Source organism: Ochotona princeps, chromosome 13 (assembly GCF_030435755.1).
Source record: "Ochotona princeps isolate mOchPri1 chromosome 13, mOchPri1.hap1, whole genome shotgun sequence".
In the NCBI taxonomy this organism is placed as follows: Eukaryota; Metazoa; Chordata; class Mammalia; order Lagomorpha; family Ochotonidae; genus Ochotona; species Ochotona princeps.
This window is the reverse complement of record NC_080844.1, coordinates 65,498,326-65,522,056: the sequence shown is the minus strand read 5'-3', so window position 1 is coordinate 65,522,056 and position 23,731 is coordinate 65,498,326. Positions and strand designations below refer to the sequence as shown.

The window sequence follows — 23,731 nt, the reverse complement described above, 5'->3', positions numbered from 1 at the left end:
TTGCTGGCCTAGCTGTGGCCCTCTGCTCAGATGAGGTCATGTTCCTAGGACATCCCAGTGCCACTCTTGTCCCTGTGCCTGGCCCTTGGCCTTCTCTGACTGGGGCTGCCTCCCAGCTCTGCGGAGTGGATTCCACCTTCCCATTTGTGTTGAAGGCTTTGGGATACATGGAAGATTTGCCAGGAGCAATCAGTCATATTTGCCAAGGTCTTAAATCAAACCCCCGCTGCTTCTGCTCTCTCCATGCCTGTGGTTCCCACTGGAAGAAAAGGTAGTTTTTTTCACATGGCTTTAAAATGACCACTAAAACAATTGATTGGACATTCATCTCTTTGTCTCACCTATCACAGTTAAAAGGACAATGGCTCCTGCTAAGGATGGATATAAAAAGACCAAGATGAAGACACATCAGGAAAGGCAGAATCACTCCACAAGATACAAGTAGAAGCAGGAACTCAGGCAGGTGTTGGCACAGCCACGTTCCTTGCCAACGGTGGTAGGCACCCCAGCATCCAGGGACAAAGGAGGGATGAGTAGACACTGTGTGCCATAGCCACAGCCATGCAGGAACATCCCTTCCAGAAGAAAGAAGGGAGCTCTGATTTGGGGCACAACACGGGTAGACCCTGATGACATGGCGTTCAGCAAAAGAAGACACAGAGCCTGCCTGCTGTGTGATTCGGAGACAGGAGGTAGACTGGTTGCTCAGAGCTCGGTGGGGTGGAGAGTAGGGGCTTGGTGCTTCCTAATTGGGCAGAGCTCGAGTTGTACCAGGAAAAAAGCGTCCTGGAGCTGGACAGAGGTGTCTGCTTTTCTGCAGCGCGTGTGGAAAGTGACAAAGATGCACATTTCATGTCTAGTGTATTTTACCATGAATTTTTCTTAAAAAAAAAAGTTAGGAATGATAGAAACCACTCCATGCTGATGCAGCTCTGCTCACTTGCTCACTCCCCTCCACCCCTCCCACAGGGGGCGCCTGTGCTCCCCACCCTCCACCCCTCCCACAGGGGGCGCCTGTGCTCCCCACCCTCCACCCCTCCCACGTGCTCCCCACCCTCCACCCCTCCCACAGGGGGCGCCTGTGCTCCCCACCCTCCACCCCTCCCATGTGCTCCCCACCCTCCACCCCTCCCACAGGGGGCACCTGTGCTCCCCACCCTCCACCCCTCCCACAGGGGGCACCTGTGCTCCCCACCCTCCACCCCTCCCACGTGCTCCCCACCCTCCACCCCTCATCTTATACCCAGCTCCGGATCTAGGATTTCAGAGACATCAGACTCCCAGGAAGTGTTTGTTGCCCTGAGGCAGTGACATGATGGCATTGATGGGACCAGTGATGGGCATGCATTCCATGTGTGGTCACCCTAGCAGTTCTTGAAGCCGGCAGCCTCATCTCATCCTCCACCACAGGCGCACACTCCAAACACATGGAAGCAGAGCTGAGTCCCTGGGTCCGGGGACAGTGCCGCATGCTCTGAGGGTCACAGCTCAGAGCCCAGGGACTGCCACGTAGCGCAACATCATGACACCTCATAATTTAACAAGATAAGAGCTGTACGTGAGGCTGCAGATAACAGTAGCTCTATTTCTAGTCTTAAGGCCTTACGATGGTAGTGCTGGACCCAGTCTGTGAGAATGTCTTCACCGCTCTATGGGACCTGTGCCAACCAACCTCTCTAGAGGAGCCACAGAGACCTGCCTGCTGGCAGCGTCAGGCTGCTATGGCACCTGCTCCATTCCTCACTTTCACAGGGATTGTTACTGTAGGGCTTCCTGAGTACAGGGCATGGACCCTGGCAGGTCACTCACATGCAGCTCAGTGTCCTCAGGTTTAAAATAAGCCCTCCCCACGAAGTCAGTGAATGCTGGGGACAGTGAGGTTTATGGCACTTAGCTAGGTAGGGCTCATGGTGAGGTTGCAACAAGGGGTGGCCCTGGTGATGCCCAAGTGACACTGGCCAGTCTCTGTCATCTTGGGATTGCCCAAAGTGACTCACCCTGGTGTGGAGCTGGTGAAATGGCTGCAGAGACGCTGTCTGCTTGCATAGTGACCCATACTACCAAGTTCTTTTCCTAGGGGCTAAAATGCAGTCCTTGGTCTGGCTCCATTGGCTAGTCTTATAAGCACTGGGATCCCATGTGGGCATTGATTCATGTCCCAGCTGTCCCTCTTCCCATCCAGCTCCCTGCTTGGGGCCTGAGAAAGCAGTCGAGGACAGCCCAAATCCTTGGGACCCTGCACCCACATGGGAGATCCTTAAGAATCTCCTGGCTCCAGGCTTTGGATTGGCTCAGTTCCAGCCATTGCAGCCACTTGCGGAGTGGACCAGCAGATGGAAAATCTTTCTATCTCTTCTTCTCTGTGAAAATCTGCCTTTTCAGTAAAAATAAACATAAAAAAAAAACACACAGCACTTCTTGGAAAGTGCTGTCTCTCATTTGAAAATGACTGAATTATGAGATTTGTCCTAGCTGGAGACTCAGCTCAAACCTGAGATTCATGCGGTCTAGCTTAGCCCAGGGTCTTGTTCAGGGATGTCCACACTTTACCATTAGCTCTGGTCATTGTAGTTCTATCAGATTTTGACTGTGTTGTGAACTAAAAGCCACCCAAGTGTGGCTGGGTATAAATTATAGGAAAATGTTTCTGTCATTTAGTGGCAGATGTTCTTTTGTAAAGATTTATTTATTTGATTGAAAGAGCTACAGAGAGAAAAACACAAGTGAAAGAGAACACACTTTTATCTGCTGGGTCACTCTCCTAAAATAACCACCATGGTTGAGACTGTGCTGGTCTAAAGTCGGGAGCCAGAAGTTTCTCCGAGCCGCCCACGTGGATGCAGGGGCTCCAAAGCACTTGGCCATCTTCTGCTGCTTTCCCAGGCCACAGGCAGAGAGCTGGATGGAAACTGGAGCAGCCGGGACACCAACAAGTGTCCGTACAGGAAAGCAGCAGCTTAACCCATTATGCCACAAAGCCAGCTCCAGGGATGTTTTATTAAATCTTGTAATCGCTCCCATGTAAAGACTCTCACATTGCCCAATTTTCTGTATTAATTGTTTGCAAATATTGGTGACAGTGTAATGTTATCTTGATTGATTGTAATAGGAAGGCCAGTTTCTAACATTCGTAAATGCTACATGACAAAATAAATGAAAAAGGCTGTATTACTTGAGTGGGTGGCAGCCTTAGAGGGACTTGTCTGACTTCAGTTTTCTGTCTTGGGTGCAGCAGTGTTCTGCAGAAAACCTTGGGCAGCACTCACACAAACTTGCTCTCCTGTCCAAGGAACACTGACGTAGCATCACAGTGGAGGCTGCGGTGCCATGGTTACCATGTCCACATTCCAAAGACCTCCTCAACTTCCAGCACTGTGGTTCTCAGCCCAAGCCGATGGTCGTGAGCCCACTTCCCTCCCAGAGCAGCCCCACTTGGAATCTGGTCAATTTTGCTTTTGTTGATCCAAACACCTTCTTTTCATTCAACAACCTTTAAGATCGAGTGAGGCAGTTTTGCCACATGCATGGACTGTGGTCAGAGGGAGGTACGTGCAGACATAGCCCTGAACACCATGTGGGATCCTATGGGATGTTGTGGTCCATCCAGGAGGCCTGGTGCTGTGCTGGGGTTGGGGAGAATGGAGAGTAGGAAGACCACACCCTCCCAAGGCTTGGGAACAGATTGTCATGAGGAGTGTCCAGAACGGTGTCATGAGGAGGTATAGTAATGCCTGTCGGGGACCCTGCTGTGGGTTGAATTATGCTCCCTCACATTCTAGGCCAAGCCCTTGATCCCCATGAGAGGAGCTCATTTGGAAATGAGGTCTTGGCAGATGATCTCAAGTTCAGGTGGAGTCACATGGAACAGGCTGATGTCCTCACTAGGTGATGCACACAGGGAGGGTGGGTGCAGAGCCGGGAGGGAGGCTGCCCAGGTCCCCTGGAGAGGAGGCCTGCCAGCACCTGCTGGGAGCTGGAGGAAAGGATAACATTCCTGCTGAGGCCCTCACAAGGTGTGACCCCAAGGGCATCTTGGCCTTCTCTACTCCACAGCTGTGGGGACATGAGCTCATTTGTTCTGGGAACCACACACAGCCCATATGGGGGCAGGACAATGCCAAAGCCCTTCTGAGAGGAGGTACAAGAGTGGGGAGTGCTGGGTTGACCCCATGGGACAGTCGGGTGGGCAGTACCCATGGCCCACCCACAGCAGCTGGCATGCTGACTGCCTCTCTAGTGGAAGGACTAGCCAGTGTTCCCCCTGAGCCTCCACAGGCCTCAACGTGCATGCATCCAGGTTTTGACAGGTGCCAGATGCCTTCCTGAGATTAGACAGAAATAAGCCTGCTGGGGTCACCAGCTTGATTGTGACCTTCCAGGGCAGACAGCAAAGGGAATCTCAAAGTGATGGGCCAGGCAGAACATGTCCTTTGAGACAGAATCGGCCTTGGCTCTCAGCTGGCCATCGGGTGACGGCCAGAGAGGGCCGTGGCAGGGGCCCATTTGTAGTGAATGATGGGAGTGTGTGGTGCCCACCAGGGTGATGGACACAGAAGAAGGATGGAGAGGCTAGTGGTAAGAGGGAGTTGGTTGGTTCCCTTTGGAAAAACTGAGTTGCAGATGGCTGGCTTCAAGGCCTGGGGCTCGCGGGAGTGAGGCCCTTGGAGCCAGCCATCCGGGCTCAGCATCATCCGAGGACCAGGGCTAGCCAGACTTTGTTTTTCAGTGATGGCTCTTGGAATTCTTTCCACCTGTGTCTTGGCTTCTTGCAAAATCTGCCAGCCTTGAAAATAATGTGGAATAGGTACCATTTTTTTTCCATTAAAATTCTTTAAACAATAGGTAAAATTTTAAGTGAATCCTTCTGACAAGTTGACAAAACGGGGCTCTAAATTAGTGATTTTCTCAACTCTTCTTCCTCATCAGCAGCTCTGGCAGCTGGGAGAACCAATCATTGCAGCTTTTTGAAATGTCCCTTGCCCAAGAGCCTGTCTGCTGTGCACTTGGGCTGTGGGTTGTGGTTCTCTGGCTGGGCTTGTTTGCCACCTTCCTCCTCCCAGAGCCACCTGACACAGATCATCTGAAGTGCACCACAGAACTGGGGTATCCAGGGTGCCTGTGCGCAGGGCTCCGTGAGGCAGGCAGCGTTGGCATGTTGGTGAGGACACCAAGACTCAGAGAGGTCCTCTAGGTGCTTCCATCAAGTCAAGTTAGTTGACCAGGAGGCCAGACTAGAACTCAGGGTCTCCCATGTTTCTGGCTCTGCTCTGCACGCTTGATGCTGGCAGGATTTCCGGCAGTACCGTGGTACACTCCTGCAGACATGTGTGGAGAGTTTAACTTGATGTGATCACAGGTTTCACAGATCCCAAAATGCCTGCGGCATCTATTAACCCTCCAACAATGGTGGCTCTAAGAGGTAGGCCACACCAGGTCTTGTATTCCCACTTTTCTTAAGCTTTTGGTTGTTGGGAAACCAATGGCTCTGGTTTTCTCTTGTTCTGGGTGTAAACTTGGGGCTAAACTGGCTTTTTTATTACTAGGCTGAGGCACGCCAGCAACCCTATGGAAGAAGGCGGCTAGCAATCTGCAAAGCCCCGAGTGGGAGGAGGTACTGTGGGGTGAATGCAGAAACGGACAAGGCTTTGCCTTTGACTGGAATAGGGATTAACTACTGACTAGGGCAACATGCAGTGGTTGACATTAAATTTTATGCTAAAGTTAAATATTCCATTTTATCTTTATGTACTAAGAAGTAGCAATATATTATCTCCTTTTGCCTAGGATTACGGGACCACCAGAACAGTACAAACGATCAAATTGCCTTTAAAAATCTCCAGTTTGGTGTTACAGAGGAGAAATCGGACTTCACAGAGGTAAAACATCTTTGTAACTTCTAATCAGTAAAATGAGTCCTGCTAGGAAACATGTTCACCAGCCTGCTTGTGCTGTGATTGCATTTTATTTTATTTAATCAAAAGTCAGATTCGTTCAGCAGAAAATCTAACTACCAATGACTACAACTCATGATATAGAAGCATGTGTGGTGCTACCAATGCAGGAATTGATCTCAACTCTAAATCAAAAGTAACCCTCTGAAATATCCCTTGCCCAAGAATTTGGACAGTAAGAAGGCGTATTCGAGATCTTGTACGCTGGAGTGGGTTCATGTAGCTGCACAAAGTGTCAGGGCTCTGAAACAGAGACGAACATTAGGGCTTGCGTTTATAAAAATAAAAAATATATTTTATAATTAATTTCTGTATCTGAAGGACAGAGATTTCCCAACCCCTGGTTCACTGCCCAGATATCGTCAAAGCTAGCTCTGGGCCAGAGTTGGGCCGTCCAAAGTCAGCAGCTGGGAAGTCCCTCTGGTTCTCCCTGCCAAGCGGTAGGGAACCACCTGCTTGAGGCATTCCCTGCTGCCTCCCAGGGTGGGCACTGCAAGGAGCCTGGAATCATGAGTGGAACTGGCATGCAAGCCCAGAGCCGTAATGCAGAACCCAGACAGCTCAAGTGCTAGCTTCATTGTGATAGCAAGCACCCCTCTCTCCTTTAAAATAGATATATTGGAGAAGTAGAAAGTTGAGACTGAGAGACACCAGAGAAATCGAAATGTTGAAGTTCCAAGGTTCAAAGAACTCAGGACATGATGGTTTATAGTCACAAATTGTCACATAAGAGATTCTATCTAATTGATTAATTCATTTAATCTTCCCACAGCCCCAGGAGGGAGTTACTTTGCATTTATTTGAAAGAAGGAAAGACAGACTATCAACTCCCTTCACCAAATCACTCCCATGATGCCTGGTCTGGGGCAGGCTGAAGCCAGGAACTAGGAACTGTATGTGGGCCAACCCCCAGAGGTCGGGGGCCTGAACACTTGGGCCATCCTGCTCCATCACCTTCCTAGCACATTAGCAGGAAACCAAATCAGAAGTAGAGGGACTCAGCCTGTCAGCAGTGTGGGATGCCGGTGTCACAAGCAGTGGTTTAATTCACTTCCCAGCACAATCCACAAGGTCCTGGCTTTCTGCTTATTGTTCAGAACAGAACAAGGCACCTAGTTTACGTTGCTTGGCCCCAAGCTCCTGTTCTTACCGTGCTCTCACAGGCTCTTCCCAGTCGGCAGAAGTTGGAGCTCAGAGTTGCTCACCTTGAAGAGCTGTCCCAGCCATTCCTACTCACCAGGCACCTGCTGGCTGTCACCATGGGATGTTCTGCCACCATCTTTTGAAATTCTAAGAGTAGAATTACAGAAATCTCTCACAACAGACTGAAGTGGCAAAAGTGTTTGTTAGGAATGTGTTTTTCCCTGTGTGCCTGTCCGAGACATTATTTTGATTTGGCTCTGTATTTCATAAAGTTGACATTTCCCTTAGAGACGCCAGGCTGGAAATCCCACGTGACGGATAAAGATGTTGTCTTAGGTCCTGATGGTTGGGCATCAATATTCAAAGGCTTTTCAATGCAGAAGCCCCAGGCTCAGTGACTTGAGATATGAGCATTCATGGCTGTGACTGATCTAGTGGGAACAGCAGTAGGAAACCCAGGTTACAGGAGGAAAAGGATTAGGCGGAACCTATGGTCAGGAGACAGTGAAACAGAGCCAGGAGCTGCTGATGCTTCGAGGTGGCTCCCTGCTCCATGAGAGTGCAACAAGCACCTGTCTCTTCTGCCTGCCTCCCAGGTGGACTTGGAAATCAGAACATTTTCCTTTGATGTCAAAACAAACTAGAATTTGGTTGTCAATGATGATACAGATCTTGGGGGCCATGCCCTTGACCCCTTCAGGGCTGCTCCTGAAATTTTATAGAAAATGGAATTAAAAGATACGCTTAATTTGCTGTAAAAATATTGAGATCTAAGCATAGGTTTTTCCCATAACATGCATTTTTCCAAAAACTTGTTTGAGACCTATTGTATCTCTCTCTCTCTCTCTCTCTCTCTCTCTCTCTCTCGCTCTCTCACTCACTCTCACACGCACACACACACACACACACACACATTCTCACTGTAGGTGCTCTTCTGTGAGTTGGTTAAATAACCCCCAGAAGTCACCCTTTCTCACTATCTGCTCTAAAACAACCTAGATCGGGCCCGGTGGCGTGGCCTAGCTGCTAAAGTCCTCGCCTTGAACGCACCGGGATCCCATATGGCCACCGGTTCTAATCCCGGCAGCTCCACTTCCCATCCAGCTCCCTGCATGTGGCCTGGGAAAGCAGTCGAGGATGGCCCAATGCTTTGGGACCCTGCGCCCGTGTGGGAGACCCGGAAGAGGTTCCTGGTTCCCGGCTTCGGATCAGCGCGCATCGGCCATTGCGCTCACTTGGGGAGTGAATCATCGGACGGAAGATCTTCCTCTCTGTCTCTCCTCTTCTCTATATATCTGACTTTGTAATAAAATAAATAAATCTTTAAAAAAAAAAACAACCTAGATCAAAAGTGTGACTTTCAGATTTCCCTCCTAACTCAGAGCCTTCGGGGCTTATCCCAGTGTGTGTGTGATGGGGCCGCTGTCACTGCTGTCCACCCCTCCCCGAGTGGAGCCTGCCAAGGTTGGCTGCTTCTCCTTCCCAAACGCTGGAGAGCTGAAGCAATGACATTTTTTTTTTTAAAGATTTATTTACTTTTCTTGGAAAGTCAGATTAAAGAGAAGAGATACAAAAGATCTTCCATGTGCTGGTCCACTCCTTAGATGGGCACAATGGGCAGAGCTGAGCTGATCCAAAGCCAGGAGCTTCTTGCAGGTGTTCCATGAGGTGCAGGGTCCCAAGGCTTTGGGCTGTCTTCGACTGCTCTGTTAGGCCACAAGCAGAGAGCTGGATGGGAAGCAGGGCAGCCGGAACATGAACTGGCATCCATCTGAGATCCCTGCATGCTCAAGGCAAGGATTTAGCCACTGGGCCATCACACCAGGCCCTGAAGCAATGATTTAAAGGCACCTCCTCTGCAAGCTACTATTCAAAAGAAGTGAAATGGGGCAGAATTCTCAGCTTTAAGGAAAAATGTTTGTTTTCTGATAATAAATATAGTAAAGCTGATAATAAAATTAATGATAATTACATGAAGAAAATATTTACCTATACTCTGGGCATCATTTCCCCCCAGGCATTTTTACAAAAGCGTAAGACTATCAGGCTCTTTTATTGCATTCTGTCCCATCATCAACATTTTGCACATAATTTGTTGTCTTTTTGAAATTTCTCTATAAGATCCAGTTGTGCACATCATGGTTTTAAGTATACACTGCTTAGGAAAAAAAAAGAAAAATTGATTCTCAGTGGTTGCTAGGAACTGGGGAGTAAGGAATGTGGAGTTCCTATTTCATGGGTGTGGAGCTTTAGTTCTACACTCTGGAAAGAATTCCTGAAATCGCTAGAGGTGATGGTTGCACAACGTGATGAGTTGAACTGCACACTTAAAATTGGTCAAGATGGCAGCTTTCATGTTATGCGTTTTTGTCACCACCACCACAACCAGAATAAATTGGAGAAAATGGATTGTCATTGGCTGCTCATTGCTGTGTACTGCAAGGCATTGAATCTTTGGTTTTCAGCAGAATGCATGGAAAACCAAAAGTTACACCATGGAAAGTGAGAATTTTTCCACCTAACTCAGAACTCTTCTCCCCCGGGGCTGCGTGCCAGAGTGAGCCGCTTTGTCTGAAGCCGCACTCACACGGAGGAGGCAGGGTTGCCAGTTGGCACATTACCTGGTGATGGGTCTTAATGCTGTTCCCCACCTCCAGGCGGGTAGGCAGGTCAGCTGTTGATGTGTCTTCACCACCACCACCCCCAGGCAGGTGGGGAAGTTACCTGGTGATGGGTCTTAACCCCGTTCCCCACCCCCAGGCAGGTAGGTAGGTAGGTAGGTTAAATGCGACAGTCATGGGGGTCACTGAGCAGGGTATCCAGCACAGAGATGTGGCCAAGGAATGCAGAGTCATGGGTGGCATAGTGGCTGTGGAGGAGGAGGAGCTGTCCTGCAGAGGAAGCTGGGCTTCAGCAGACCAGCTCGTGTAGGTGTGAGCATGAAGCGCAGGAAGAGAGGGGCCCTCGTTGCGGTGGCTCAGCCGCTCAGTTCTCTGGCCAGCCTTTGCATCTCTCTTTCTGACTTCAATTTGCAAAATGCTGCCCTTAGTAATATACCTTCAGGCATAAGTAGGAAGTTAAAAATTGTCAGTAAAAGTATAACATGACTGAAGTAGTTACCCAGACTACAAAACTGGTGCAACGCGGAGGAGACATCAGTATCCTAAAGCAGCAATTTGTCACCTGCTGATGCTTGGGCCATGTGTGCCTCACTGCCCCAGCGAGTGCAGAGCCAGCTCCTCCCTGTCGCCCGCCTGACCTGGGAAGCTCTTTCCATCCTGGAAGGTTTTCTTCTTTTCCAATCAGATCTTACATCAGTTAACTTTATTTTAGATGAAAGACATCCCTTCCCAAAGACACATTTGGTTAGCCCAGTGTGAAAGGCAGATGGCTTGTTACCTCAAAATAGCTTGATTTGCAAAGATATTTAATGTAAAAGATGCGATTAGTCTGCGAACTTGCCCAGCTGTAAGTAGCAGGCTTGTGTGGAACATCAGGCAGTGCTTCCTCCTCCTCTTGCCTGTCTCGGCTTCCTAGACCTAGAGGGACAACATGTACACAGACCGAATGGTATTCTAAGTTTTCTAGTCAATGTCACGACCTTTGGAAGTCCCTTAGAAGGGGACTGTGTTTGGACACTGGAGTTTCAAAGAGATAATTAGGGCAGAAGGGTGGTCCTAGCCCTGTCTGAAAGACGTCCTTATAACAATAGGCAGTTAGGCACAGGCAGGTGCAGGTAGAACACCTGACGAGATGGGGACAGATCCACCTGTAGGAGAGCACCTTCACAAGCTGCGTCTAGCACTGTGAGATACCACGTCACTTGGTTAAGCCATGGACTGTGATCCTTTGTTGAAGCAGCCCAACAAACCAACATTGGACCTTGTCTTCATTTAATGGGTCTCAAGGAGAAAACAGAACTTGAAGACCAGCCTTCCGTTGCAGGAAAACCATGAATGTTGAAGACCAAAGATCCACAGGGTCAGTGTGCTGGCGTAGCAAGCAGATCCTTTACCTGTGGTGCCGAAATCCCATCTTGGCAATCATTTGTGTCTCGGCTGCTCCAGTTCTGATCCAGCTTCCTGCTGATGGTCTAGAAAAGTAGCAGTGGATGGCCCAAAGCCTTGGGCCATTGCACCCACATGGGAAACCCAGGAGAAGCTCCTAGCTGCCAGTTTCAGAATGGCCTAGCTCTGACTATTGCGATCATTTGGAGAGTAAATCAGATGAAAGATTGTTTTCTCCACATCTCCTCTGTCTCTTTATAACTCTGATATTCAGGTTAAATTTATTTTAACCACAGAAAAACATGTAAAAGAGTCTAGTGGTGTCTTTTCAATGTCTTTCCCTTTATTATTTGGGGCTTTTGTCTAAGCTAACTGGAAACACTGGAATCACCCCATCCTGGTAATCCTGAGTATCTCCTTTCCGCAGCCTCCATGCTGTTGGCTGTAGGCGGCCAGGAGTGCCTGTGTGCCAAGCATGGTGCCTGGCATGGGTGAGAGGTGCTCAGGTTTCTGTGGAATTTGGTCATGAGGCCAATGGCTTGACTATAACTACGTTTCAATGCACTGAACATATGCTGAGTTATTTCTCTTTATACTGCGCAGAGAAACTCAGGTGCATACGTCCCAGTGCTATCGCTTAGAAGCAGGCACCCCCATGCCTGGGTAGGCTGATTCAGTCAGCCTGCTGCTTTTCCGTGAGTGCTCGCAAGAGCAGCTGCAGCGAGATCTCTGTCTCTGCCCATCTTCCCTCTGATCTCCACACCTCGCCTGTGAGAAGACAGTAGTTTTCCGAGGATGCGAGCTGTTGCCAGTGAGAGGAGTAGTGGCACTCTGACATGGGCAGAGAGCTTCAGAAATGAGGCCGCATGCACACTGTCATTTGTTTCTGATGGAGTCACAGTGACACCTGCCAGGCCAGGCCCTGGGAATGAGGCGGTCCCAGGTCCCTTGTTCCATCCTCTGGGCTTTTGGGACTTCTCAGAGGGACACCCGTGGCCAGTACAGCTCCAGCCACTGTTCCAGCTTAGGCTGCATTGGCAAAGTCAGGGTCTTTTCTGTCCCTGTTCCAGGAGAGCATGACAAGCACTCATTCCAGTCTACACACCAAGGCCAAGGCTCTGATGGGATTCTGAGCCCCAAGGGCAGGTTGATATCACATGTAACAGCAGCAGGAAACCTGGACTCCCCGCGGTCTTTACCTGGAGATTGTCCTTTGCTGGCACCCCTCACCCTGGAACCCCAGCTCAGGATGGGCCTTGGGTACCCTGAGTCTGACCTGCCTCTTCCCACTGTATCTATGTGGAGGAGCTGTGGGGAGCAGATCGAAAATACAGACCCTGGGCCTTCTCGCCTTAGATCCTGATTGCTTGCGGGGTCCGGAGGCAGAGGGATCTAGAAGCAGGCAGTCACTGGTCCAAGCTCTGGAAGAGCCACTCTGTGAAATGACGCCAATGCTGCTTTTCCAAGAGGGGCGTTTGGATTCTTCTCCAGAGGCCAGCATGCAGGGAGCCCCTGCTGGGTGTGAGTGGCACCTTGTAGAATGCCTGGGAGCAATCATTATGAGAACTCAATCTAACTACAGTGGGTGGGACTTGCTTCCGAGTCGAAGGTGCACCAGGTACACTTCAGGTCTGTCAGTCACAGCCATGAAAGAAGGGGCGGCAGGGAGTCATGGCATTGGCCATTTGCTGCACTCACACTGGAAGATGAACCAACACAGATGACTGGGCCCACACCCAGGCCCCGGGATGCTAACGTTGTTCGGGTGGGCAGCAGGGCATTCACAAGCTGCCTGGTAAGAGAGCCCACGAGGCTGCAGCAGGGCTCCAGGTGGAAGCTGAGGCCATGGAGACTTTCTGGGAGCAAGCAAGAGATGGCTGGGCCAGAGGCTCTCATCTCCAGGCTCCCGTACAGCCACCTGCTGCTTCAGAATGATGTAGCCAGCAAGATTTTGATTTTAAAAAAATCAACGTGCATTTCAAGATGGCTGTCTTCCTCATTTCTGCTTCTTTTTGCCTGATCCTGGGGACTGTCTGACTAACTTCCCAGCATGTGGCAGGTGATGGAGATTGCCAACCAATCAAGCTGGCCACCTTCCCCACTTGGCCATGAGAATGTGAGGAGAATGAGATCACACTCGCTGGGCATCCTGCCACCAGGTGACTGGGCAGGATTAAATGTCCAGATTGAAGAGAGCACCCAGTTCCTGTCGAAATGAGGACCAGTCCTGCCCTGCTCCACCCTTGCCAATCACATCCGGGGAAGAGCGAATGCTGGGCTGGTAGCCTGTGCCGACCCCCGGTGTTTTGAGAAGGGCCACAGTTGCCCTGCTCTCTGCTACCCAATGTGTACCCCTCCCCAGGATTCCCCGGTCAGACTCACAGATGCCTGGGCCACACCACCAATGCATAGAGCAGGCATGTGCGGATTCCTGGGCAGCTGCACCTGTGGGTGTTTGAGAGCAGCCGTCTCACGGAGGGTTTCAGGCCCCCAGGCACAGACTCAGCCAGCGGTGGGGGCTGAGGAGCAGCCAGCTAGGTTCTGGCTTCTGGACAATTCCCAGCCAGGTTTGCTTAAAGCACACACATAGTAGCAAACTTCTGAGTGGCACCTGGGACCCTGAGCCCTCCCCAGGTGCTGGGGGCAGGGGAGCCTTTCCTGACCTGTTCTGCATTGCTTGACATGCAAGCAGCACAAACCCCAAACCTCTCATTCTCATCCCTGTAAGACATCTTCTCAACATCCATCACTCATCATTTGGGACACGCTAGTCACTTGCTGTAAGTGCCACCTGCCAATGAGGATCATTTCCCACTACTGTACTGCACAACTAAACATTGAAATGCAGCAAAAAATCCACCTGTGCCTTGATCCTAGCCCCTCACTCCCACCTTATCCCCTGTGCCACTGGGCTCCTTTAGCTAAATGGCTCCCATGATTTCACTCTCTGCATTTTGACTTCTGTGATGCCAAGTGACAAGAAGCCAAGGTGAGGGAGCTTGGGGCCTGCCATGGGGAGGGGGTTTCATGACCACTGTCGCTGAGCAGAAGCTGACTCCTCGCCCACACTAAATGCACTCAGGTCCCAGCACCCCCTTCCCTCCTGATGCAGTGTGAGTCTGGATCTGGGACCTCCTGTGTGATTAGAGGTGACTGGGCAGGGCAGATGACCTCCACAGGCATGGCTGCCACTTGGCACGTGAGGAACAGGCACAGTGCTGCGGCCAGGCTCATGCTGGGTTTCCTGCCTTCTAGACACTCAGGGATGGTATCAGGTGCACAGGACCACAGCTTGGGTGTGTGATCTTGAACTGAGTTCCCACTGCTGCTGGAAGAATAACCAGGATCTTGTTTCATTTCCAGGGGACTCTGATATCGCCACACGCAGAGATGATGTCATCCCTGGTCATCCCACAGCTGCTGCATGAGAGGGACGCTGCCGAGAGTGGGACCACAATGGCCACGCCATGCACCAATGCTCGGCCACATGCGTCGCCCAGGAAGCCAACCCCCGCAAACCAAGATGGCACCTGCCGGCAGAGGGTGTTTGCGTTATTGCCCAGCAGCACAGGAACTGTGGCTCCACCGGAAGAGCCAGGACTTGGGACAGAACTGTCCCCCAGGGTGGGCAGCCCAGTTGGAGATCCCCACAAGGGTTTTGCCTCCATCACAATCACAGCCAGACGTGTGAACTCCCCAGCCAGCACCCTGCCATGGGGAACTGTCAGGAACCCACTGTGTCCCAGGTGCAGGATGGAGGATCTCTCGGCTCTGGCCGGTGGGTCCCGTCCATCTTGTAACCAAAGGTCTTTGGGCTGTCCAGAGTTCTCCCGAAATGGTTCGGTGGTGAGGCTGAGGGTTCCTGAGGTCCAGACGCGGCTGTGTGAGAGACGTGACTACTGGGTCACCAGTGTGGATGACAAGGAGAACAGTTTTTCTGCCAGAACCCCACCATCTGGCCAGGGCCCTCTGGTGTTCAGTTCCTGTGTCCACCTCAGGGTGTCTCAGCAGTGTCCGAATTCCATCTACTACCTGGACAAATCTCTCTTTGTTCCCATCCAGCAACCTCCAGCCACCAGCCCCCAGCTGCACAGGTCGGTCCTGTCGCTGAACCTCAACTGTAGTTCGCATGGGCTGACAGCAGATGGAGTAGACGGCCTAGCGAATGGAGAGCCAAGGCGGAGAGCCCAGAGCGTCCCAAGCCCACGAGGGAATCTGGCTTCACAAGAATGCCACCTGAAGCGAAAGCCGTCACTGGGGCAGGTGCATTTGGGGGCAGGCACATGTTCTTGGAGAGGCTTTCTGCCCCTGGAAAGGCCAGAATTCTCAGGGGTACACATGGCCCAGGCCACCGTTGGCAAAGGAGACGAGGATCACAGCCCGCACCAGCACACCCGTGGTCATGCCGGTCAGCTGTCCATTCACATCCCAGGCTGGAGCTACACAGCAGGTGAGTGGTGCTTCTGCCTCAGGGGGCACGTCCCTGGGCATGCACACCGCGCCGCTGGCACGTGCGCATTTCCCCTGCTGGCTCCAAGAGATGTTCTTTATTCCGGGGACTTTGAACTGCTTGCTCAGAGTTGACAGGAGACAGTTGGGGTTGCTGTCTGCAGGGTCAGTTTCCTTGGCCGAGATTTTACATGTTGTGAGAAGCCTTCCCCCAGACCATGAGTGCGGAGTAGGAAGAGAGCCTAGTCAGTGAGGACTAGGTCCCTGCTGGGTTCCCAAGCCAGTTGAGAATAGGAGGATCCTCCCCACCACTTCGCAGATGTTTGTCTCTGGAGAAAAGAAAAGCCTGTTTGGGAGTGTCCAGAAGACAGCACTTTTCACATTCAATCATGCAGTTGATGTTTCTGAGTTGCTCTTGTCAGTACAGAAACCATCAAGTTCCAGGATGGAGTAGATGCATTGATCTTTGGCTTTGGCACCAAGCAGATGCCTGATCATGGCCTTGGACAGGATTTTCTTAGGCCAATTGTAATTCTGCAGCAAAAGCCTGATGTGTCTCAGCACAACCGCATGTCCCAGAGAATCACTTGTGGGGCACTTGAGTGGCTCAGGGTCACGAGGCCTAATTGTGCCTTCGGAGCCTTAGGAGTTGCTGGTCTCCTATATTCTAGCTTGTGTGTGTGTGTGTGTGTGTGTGTGTGTGTGTGTGTGAGAGAGAGAGAGAGAGAGAGAGAGAGAGAGAGAGAGAGAGAGAACGAATAGTAATTATGGCACACCTTCTAAGTGAGACGAGCCGGGGACTGCCCAGGCCAGGCAGGAGAAGCCCGCGTGATTCGCTGTCTCCCTGGGTGACATGGCCAGGATTTGTTGCTGTCTCCCCCAGACCAGGGGCCAGGCAGAATTCCCATGTGGGCAGCCCTGGGTCTGCTCACCTGCCTCGGGAAAGCCCAGGAGGAAGGGAAGCATGCTGTTCATGGAGAAAGAGGCCAGATTTGTTTCCCTCTCTGGGTAAATTTCTGATTTTTAGCTCTATTTCCATGTGAGGCTTTGGTTTATGAATCACTGACTTGTCACTTGGGGAGAATGTTTAAAGATAATAGTAGTAAAATTGAAAATGCAGCATATGCCTAATAATTTTATGATGTGATTTTTGTTCATTAAGGCTTTATTAATTAATAAAAATGACTATAAAACATTTAAAACTATAAAGTGCATAGGAATGTTAAATGGTATAATTAATTTTAATGAATGGGTAGATAGACACATTGAATGCTCTGAGGATTTTAAGTCAGTTTTGACACGGCTCACGGATTGATTGAGCCATTGAGATGCCTGAGTTGGAGCGCCTCACTGCAGGAAGGAAGTTGTCGGCAGCCCTTGGCATTGCAAGGATAGGCACCCTGCAGTACTTAGAGAAAGTGCTTAAGCCAAGCATTTCATCTTCCTGATTGATGAAGGTTCCGGACATCCACACCTTCATACTGGACTCTGTGTGTGTGAAACGACAATTTGAATTTACGGCACTGATCAACGAAAGATTTCTTGTTGTTTGTTTTTTTAAAGGTTATGTGAATGTTTTAGAGAGGATGCAAGGGAGAGACACACACACAGAGAGACTCCATTGCTGATTCCCTCCGTAAATGGCCCCAGTAGCTAAGGCTGGGCTAGGCTGAAGCTGCCACTTTCTTCTGAGTCTCACGTGGGTGACAGGGGCCCAAGAGCTTTTTGCTTTCACAGGCCTTTAGCAGAGCAACCGGAACCTGCAGCATCCAGGAAGCTGGTGTTGCAGGCAGTGGCTTCACCCACTGCACCACAGTACTGGCCCCTTAACAGCTAGAGTCAGGTCTCAAGCATTCTTGTCCAAGGAAAGGAGCGACAGCAAAAACACTTCCAGCTTGCTTCTGGCTTTGTCATCGAGAACCTTCGTGACTGTGACTGTGAGCTGGTCGGTCCGCTCAGGCATTTTCTTAGGCGGCCCTTCCCAGGGCTGATACCTTCAGAATAGCCCCAAACCCTAAAGATTTCTACATGGCAAGCTTGAGTGCCTACTGGTCACATGGCCTCGTGCTGCCATTGGAGGCAAGAACCACAGACACCAGGGTGCTCTCAGGGGCCTTGTGGGAAATGCCCGTCTGCTCTTTTCTTTTTCTTTTTTTTTATTTGTAATTTTTATTGTTTTTTGATACAATTTAGTTGGCGGTGGGCTCTTCCTTCCCCCTCCCCAAGTTCCCTCCCCTCCCCTCTGTTCTCCCCTCTAGAATCATAACGTGTGTCCATTGTGAATTTTCCCAAGTCCGTCATGCTTCCACTGGAGTGTCTCCCAGCCATGTAGAAGAAAAAAATTTCACTGTCGTTTAATTATTGTATCCTGGGGCCCATGTAAGTACAGTGAGGATCAGACCTTCATTGTTTAAGGGCTGTACCAATAACAGTTATATGTGGACACTGACAATCACAGGTGCTTGTAAACAATCCACCTCTTGTGGATGGTTAATTAGTGAATTACATCACATGTTCTTATTACATTAGGTACAAGTAAGTATGAAGTAACATTGATTAACACAGAGTAAGATTCACATATGATATCTCTAGATTTGATGTTATATTATATTATAGTATAGTATAGTATAGTATAGTATAGTATATTAGAGGATACATATGATATCTAACCTTTTGGGATTGGCTCATTTCCCTTAGCATTATGGTCTCTAGTTTGGCCCATTTGGCCACAAAATAATGCATTTCATCTTTTTAAAATCACTGGGTGGTATTCCATAGTGTAGATGAACCACAGTTTCTTTATCCGGTCCTCTGTTGATGGGCATGTAGGTTGCTTCCAAGTTCTTGTGATTGTTGATTGTGTTGCAATAAATATTGGGGTGCATGTTGCTTTGTCTTTTGGATATGTTCCTAGAAGTGGTATTGATGGGTCATACGGTAGGTGAATGTTTAATTGCCCAAGTGTTCTCTATACTGACTTCCATAGTGAATGCACTAGCCTGCATTCCCACCAGCAGTGGAGTAGGGTTCCCTTTTCTCCACAGCTTCGCCAGCAGGTGTTGTTGGTAGTTTTCTATATATGGGCATTTCTTTCAGTGTTGTTTTTATTTGAATTTCCCTTATTGCCAGAGAGTTTGAGCATTTTTTCATGTGTTTGTTAGCCATTTGAATTTGCTCTTTTGTAAAGTGTCTGTCGATTTTCTGTGCCCTTTTCTTGACTAGTTTGTCTGTTTTGATGTTATTGTTGTTCTGAAGCTCTCCGTATATTCTGCAAATTAGCCCTTTGTCTTCTGTGTAGTGTGCAAAAATCTTCTCCCATTCTGTTGGTTTCTTCTTTATTTTGTTGAGTTTCCTTTGCTGTGCAGTAACTTCTTAGCTTAATGTAGTCCCATTTGTTTATTTTGGTCTTGACTTCTTTTGCTTTTGGTGTTTTGTCTAAGAAGTTTTTGCCCACTCCTATGTCTTGCAGAGTATGTCCAACTTTTTCTTCCAAAAATTTGTTGCTCTCTGGGTGTAGGTTTAGATCTTTAATCCATTTAGATTTGGTCTTTGTGCATGGTGATAGGTATGGGTCTTGCTTCTTGTTTCTACATGCTGTTAACCAGTTGTTCCCAACAGCATCTGTTGAAGAGACCTTCATTTTTTCCTGGATTGTTATCTGTTTTCTTTTCACAGATTAGGTAGTTTTGCCTGTGTGGGCTCCCTTCTGGACTTTCTGGTTTTTTCCCATTGATGTACCTTCCAGTTTCTGGACCAGTACCAGGCTGTTTTGATCACCACTGCCCTAGAATATGTCTGGAGATCTGGGATTGTGCTCCCTCCTGCTAGGTTCTTATTCTTCAGGATAGTTCTGGCTATTCGTAATTTTTTGTGTTTCCAGATAAACATTTGGATCACTTTTTCCAGTTCTGTGGAATATGTTCTTGGTATTTTAATTGGAATCGCGTTGAATGTGTATATTGCTTTTGATGATATGGCCATTTTTAGTATGTCTACTCTGCCCATCCAGGAACATGGTATTTTTCTCCATTTTTCTAAGTCTTTTTCTATTTCTTATTTTTTTTTATTTCTTATTTTAATGTTTTGTAGTTTTCCTCGTATAGGTCTTCCACATCCTTTGTTAGGTTCATCCCTAGATATTTCATTTTCTGTTCTGTTATTTTGAAGGGTTCCATGCTGGTTAGTTCTTCTTCAGCCCTGGGGTTGTTTGCATACACTATGGCTATTGATTTCTTTTCGTTTACCTCAAACCCTGCCCCTTTGCCGAACTCTCATATTAGTTGTAGCAGTCTCTTTATTGAGTCTCCTGGTTCTCCTATGTTTAGGATCATGTCTTAGTTGTAGCAGTCTCTTTATGGAGTCTCCTGGTTCTCCTATGTATAGGATCATGTCATCTGCTAACATAGATAATTTGATTCCCTCCTTTCCCATTTGAACTCCTTTGGTTCCTTTTTCTTTTCTAAAGGCATTTGCAAGTACTTCCAATACTTTATTAAATAGTAGTGGTGATAGTGGACAGCCTTATCTGGTTCCAGATCTTAGCGGAAAGGCTTCCAGTCATTCCCCATTCAATACGATGTTGGCCTTGGGTTTTTCATGTATTGCTTTAATTATGTTATAGATTGTTCCCTCTGTGCCTACTTTATTTAGTGATTTTAACATGAAGTGGTGTTGGATTATGTGAAAAGCTTTTTCTGCATCTATTGAGACTATCATATGATTCATGCTCTTGATTTTTTTGATATGGTGATCACAGGTATAGCTTTACGTATGTTGAACCATCCCTGCATGCCTGGGATGAATCCCACTTGGTCCAGGTGAATGTTCTGTCTGATGTGATTTTGTTTTCTGGTGGCTAATATTTTGTTGAGTATCTTAGCATTGATGTTCATCAGGGATATCAGTCTGTGGTTTTCCTTCTCTGTCACATCTCTATCCCGTTTTGATATTAAGGTAATGTTGGCTTCGTAGAATGAGTTTGGAAGAATTGCTTCCCCTTCTATTGATTTGAAGAGTTTATGAAGGATTGGAGTCAGTTCTGCTTGGAATGCTTTGTAGAATTCTGCAGTGAAACTGTCTGGGTCTGGACTTTTCTTTGTTGGAAGGGTTTTGATTACTGATTCAATTTCTGCCTCTGTTTTTGGTTTGCTTAGACTTTCCATTGCTTCTTAGCTAAGTTTTGGTACTTGGTGAGAGTCTCAGAACCTCTCCATTTCTTGAATGTCTTTTGATTTGTTGGCATATAGCTTTGTATGTTTTCAGTGTCCGTTGTGATGTTCCCTTTTTCATCTTTGATACTATTAATTCTCGTTTTCTCTCACTTTTGTTTTGTCAGCTGGGCCGGTAGGGTGTCTATTTTGTTTATTTTTTCATACAACCAACTTTTTGATTCATTGATTTTTTTTTTGTATGACTTTTTTGGTCTCTATTTGGTTAATTTCTTCCCTTATTTTGATAATTTCAAGTTTTGTGTTATTTTGAGACTTGTTTTGTTATTGATTTTCTAAATGCTTCAGGTGTATACTGAGCTCATATATATGTTGTTGCTCTAGGTTCTTGACATGGGCTCCAATTGCAATAAATTTACCTCTTGAAACTGCCTTGGCAGTAGCCCACAAATTTTGGTATGGTGTTCTTGAGTTTTCATTTTATTTCTTCTTTAATTTTTTCTCTGATCCATTGTTTGTTTAGGAGCATGTTGTTCAACTTCCAAGAGTTTAAATATTTCCTGGGGTGTTTTGATATGTTGATTTCCAATTTCATTCCATGATGGTCTGAAAAGATGCATAGTATGATTTCTATTTTCTTGAATTCAGTAAGACTTGGTTTGTGCCCTATCATGTGGTCAATCACAGCGAAGGTGCCATGCACAGCTGAAAAAAAAATGTGTATTCTGTGTCCTTGGGATGGAAGGTTCTATATATATCAATTAGGTCCGTTTGTTCTATTGTCTGTGCAAGTTCTGTTGTTTCTTTGTGGAGTTTCTGCTTTGTTGATCTGTCTAGGGGTGTTAGCGGTGTGTTAAAGTCTCCTGCAATGATTGTGCTGGCATCAATGTCTCCTCTTAAGTCAGTTAATAATTGTTTCATATAGCTGGGTGCTCTTGTGTTTGGCATGTACACATTTATTATCATTATTTGTACTTGGTAGATGGCTCCCTCTATTATTATGAAGTATCCATTCCTGACCCTCTTGATCTCTCTTACGGTGAAGTCTATGTCATCTGAGATTAGAATAGCTACACCTGCTCTTTTTTCATTTCCATTTGCGTGATATATCTTTTTCCATCCTCTCACTTTCAGTTTCTTCGCATTTTTGCTGGTCAGATGTGTCTCCTGTAGGCAGCATATAGTTGGGTCTTGCTTTTTAATCCATTCTGCTAATCTGTGTCTTTTGATTGAGGAATTTAGGCCGTTTGTGTTCAGAGTTAGTATTGGTAGGTTACGATATAGGCCTGTCGTGATTGTGTGTGTGTGTGTGTCTAGCTTTTCCTTTTATATGTTTTAGTGTGCAGATCATCCCCTTTGCCATCTTTGATTCCAGTCCATTTCTTTTCTTTTTGACTTCAGTGTATTACTGAGGAGCGTTTTTAGGGCTGGTTTGGTGTGAGCAAATTCTTCCAGCTTCTCTATACTGTGGAAGTATCTAACTTGGTTTTCAAATAGAAATGAGAGCTTTGCTGGGTACAAAATTCTTGGTTGACAGTCTAAAAGATGTTACCCCATTCCTGTCTCACTTGAAGGGTATCTTCTGAGAAGTCAGCAGTGATTCTGATTGGTTTCCCTCTAAATGTTATTGTGCCTTTTTTTTCTTGCTTGTTTCAGTATCCTTTCTTTGTATTCCTTTGAGGGAAGCTTGATTACAATGTGTCTGGGTGAGGGTGTTTTGGAGTCAGATCTACTTGGTGTTCTCTCCTTCTTGGATTTGGCTTGTTTTTATGTTCCCCGAGTTTGGGAAGCTCTCATTTACTATTTCGTTGAACACCTGTAATCCTGTTTGTTTTTCTGCACCCTCTGGAATTCCTATAATTCTGATATTTGACTTTTTGATTGTATTGTTTATTTCTTACATAGATTTCTTAGTTTTGATTAGATTTTCTTCCAGGTATTTCATTTGTTGTGTGTTCTGAACCTGGCTATCCTCCACGTCTGAAATTCTTTCCTCTGCCATGTTTATTCTGTTTGTTAAGCTTTCCACTGTGTTTTTCAGTTGTGAAATTTCATGTTGGGCCTGTTTAATTTCTGCAGTCATGTTATTTTTTAATTCTTTGAGCTCTTCCCAGTGCTTCTCACTGTCTCTGATGAATTTATGATTATTTAACTTTTTAATATTCCTTATCTGGTAGCTCCTCAATGTCTTCATCTTGCAACTCAGAGATTGGGATTGGTTTTTGGTCATTTTGGGGAAAAGTGCCAGTTCTTTTCTCTGAATCATTACTTTTTCTGATACTTCTCCCCGTTGTGTTGTGGTTTCTTATAATTTGGGGAGTTTAGTCTCTGACTTGCTTGTCTACAGGCGACAGTGGGGGGTTGGGTAGCTTTGTTTACTCCTGGATTTGTACCTCCACTTCTGGGTTCCCCTGAGGTCTGTTGGCTACAGCACTGACCCAAGTGTGCCCTCAGGGGCAGAGAGTAGGTGAGAAACTTTGTAGCCTAGGGGCTCCGTGTCTCTGTTCTGAGGACATTTGGACAACCCGACCCTCAGCATGACTCCGGCTCGAGTGCCCTTGGGAGAGAGCAGTTTCAGGGCGCTCTTGGTGCAACCCCTGCACTCACATTCACCACTGCCATTGGGACCTTTGGCGCCCTTGCGTTCTCAGTTGGTTGTTACCTCCACCAAGGACTCTGACTTCACAAGTCAGCGCCATGGCCACTGAGGCCCCTGGAGCCGCCCCTGGGGTAGCATTCACCACTGCCACTTGAACCTCCAGCAATCCCGTAGTCTTTTCCTGCTGCCACTGCTGGGGATTCCGCTGGGGCCACTGAGCAGGTTCGGGGCGCTTTCCGCATGGCTCTAACCCCTGTGTTTCACTTCCCTGCTGCTCCTTCTCCAAAGGCGTTCCCTCCTCTGGGAGTGGGCTCTCAGGACCCCTGCTTGGCTGCCACCTCTGCCTGGGTCACCCTGTGTTCACTTTCGCCACCACCACTGGGACCTCTGATACTCCTGCGGTCTGTCGCCACC

At 47.9% G+C, this 23,731-nt stretch overlaps 1 protein-coding gene across 7 annotated transcripts in view; it reads left to right on the top strand.

Annotated features, from left to right (window-relative positions):
- Positions 1-23,731, top strand: part of C13H10orf90 (chromosome 13 C10orf90 homolog) — a 262,080-nt gene that overhangs the window by 184,491 nt on the left and 53,858 nt on the right. For 4 of the 7 annotated variants that reach the window (XM_058671828.1, XM_012925496.2, XM_058671826.1 and 1 more), the window contains exons 1-3: positions 5,301-5,419; positions 5,785-5,876; positions 14,465-15,551. In XM_058671828.1, the coding sequence (XP_058527811.1) occupies positions 5,374-5,419; positions 5,785-5,876; positions 14,465-15,551 (1,225 nt within the window). In that variant the 5' untranslated portion in view covers positions 5,301-5,373. Of the gene's footprint in view, positions 1-3,357; positions 3,546-5,300; positions 5,420-5,784; positions 5,877-14,464; positions 15,552-23,731 lie in introns of those variants that run through there. The other 3 variants (XM_058671830.1, XM_058671829.1, XM_058671827.1) reach the window with 2 other exon arrangements.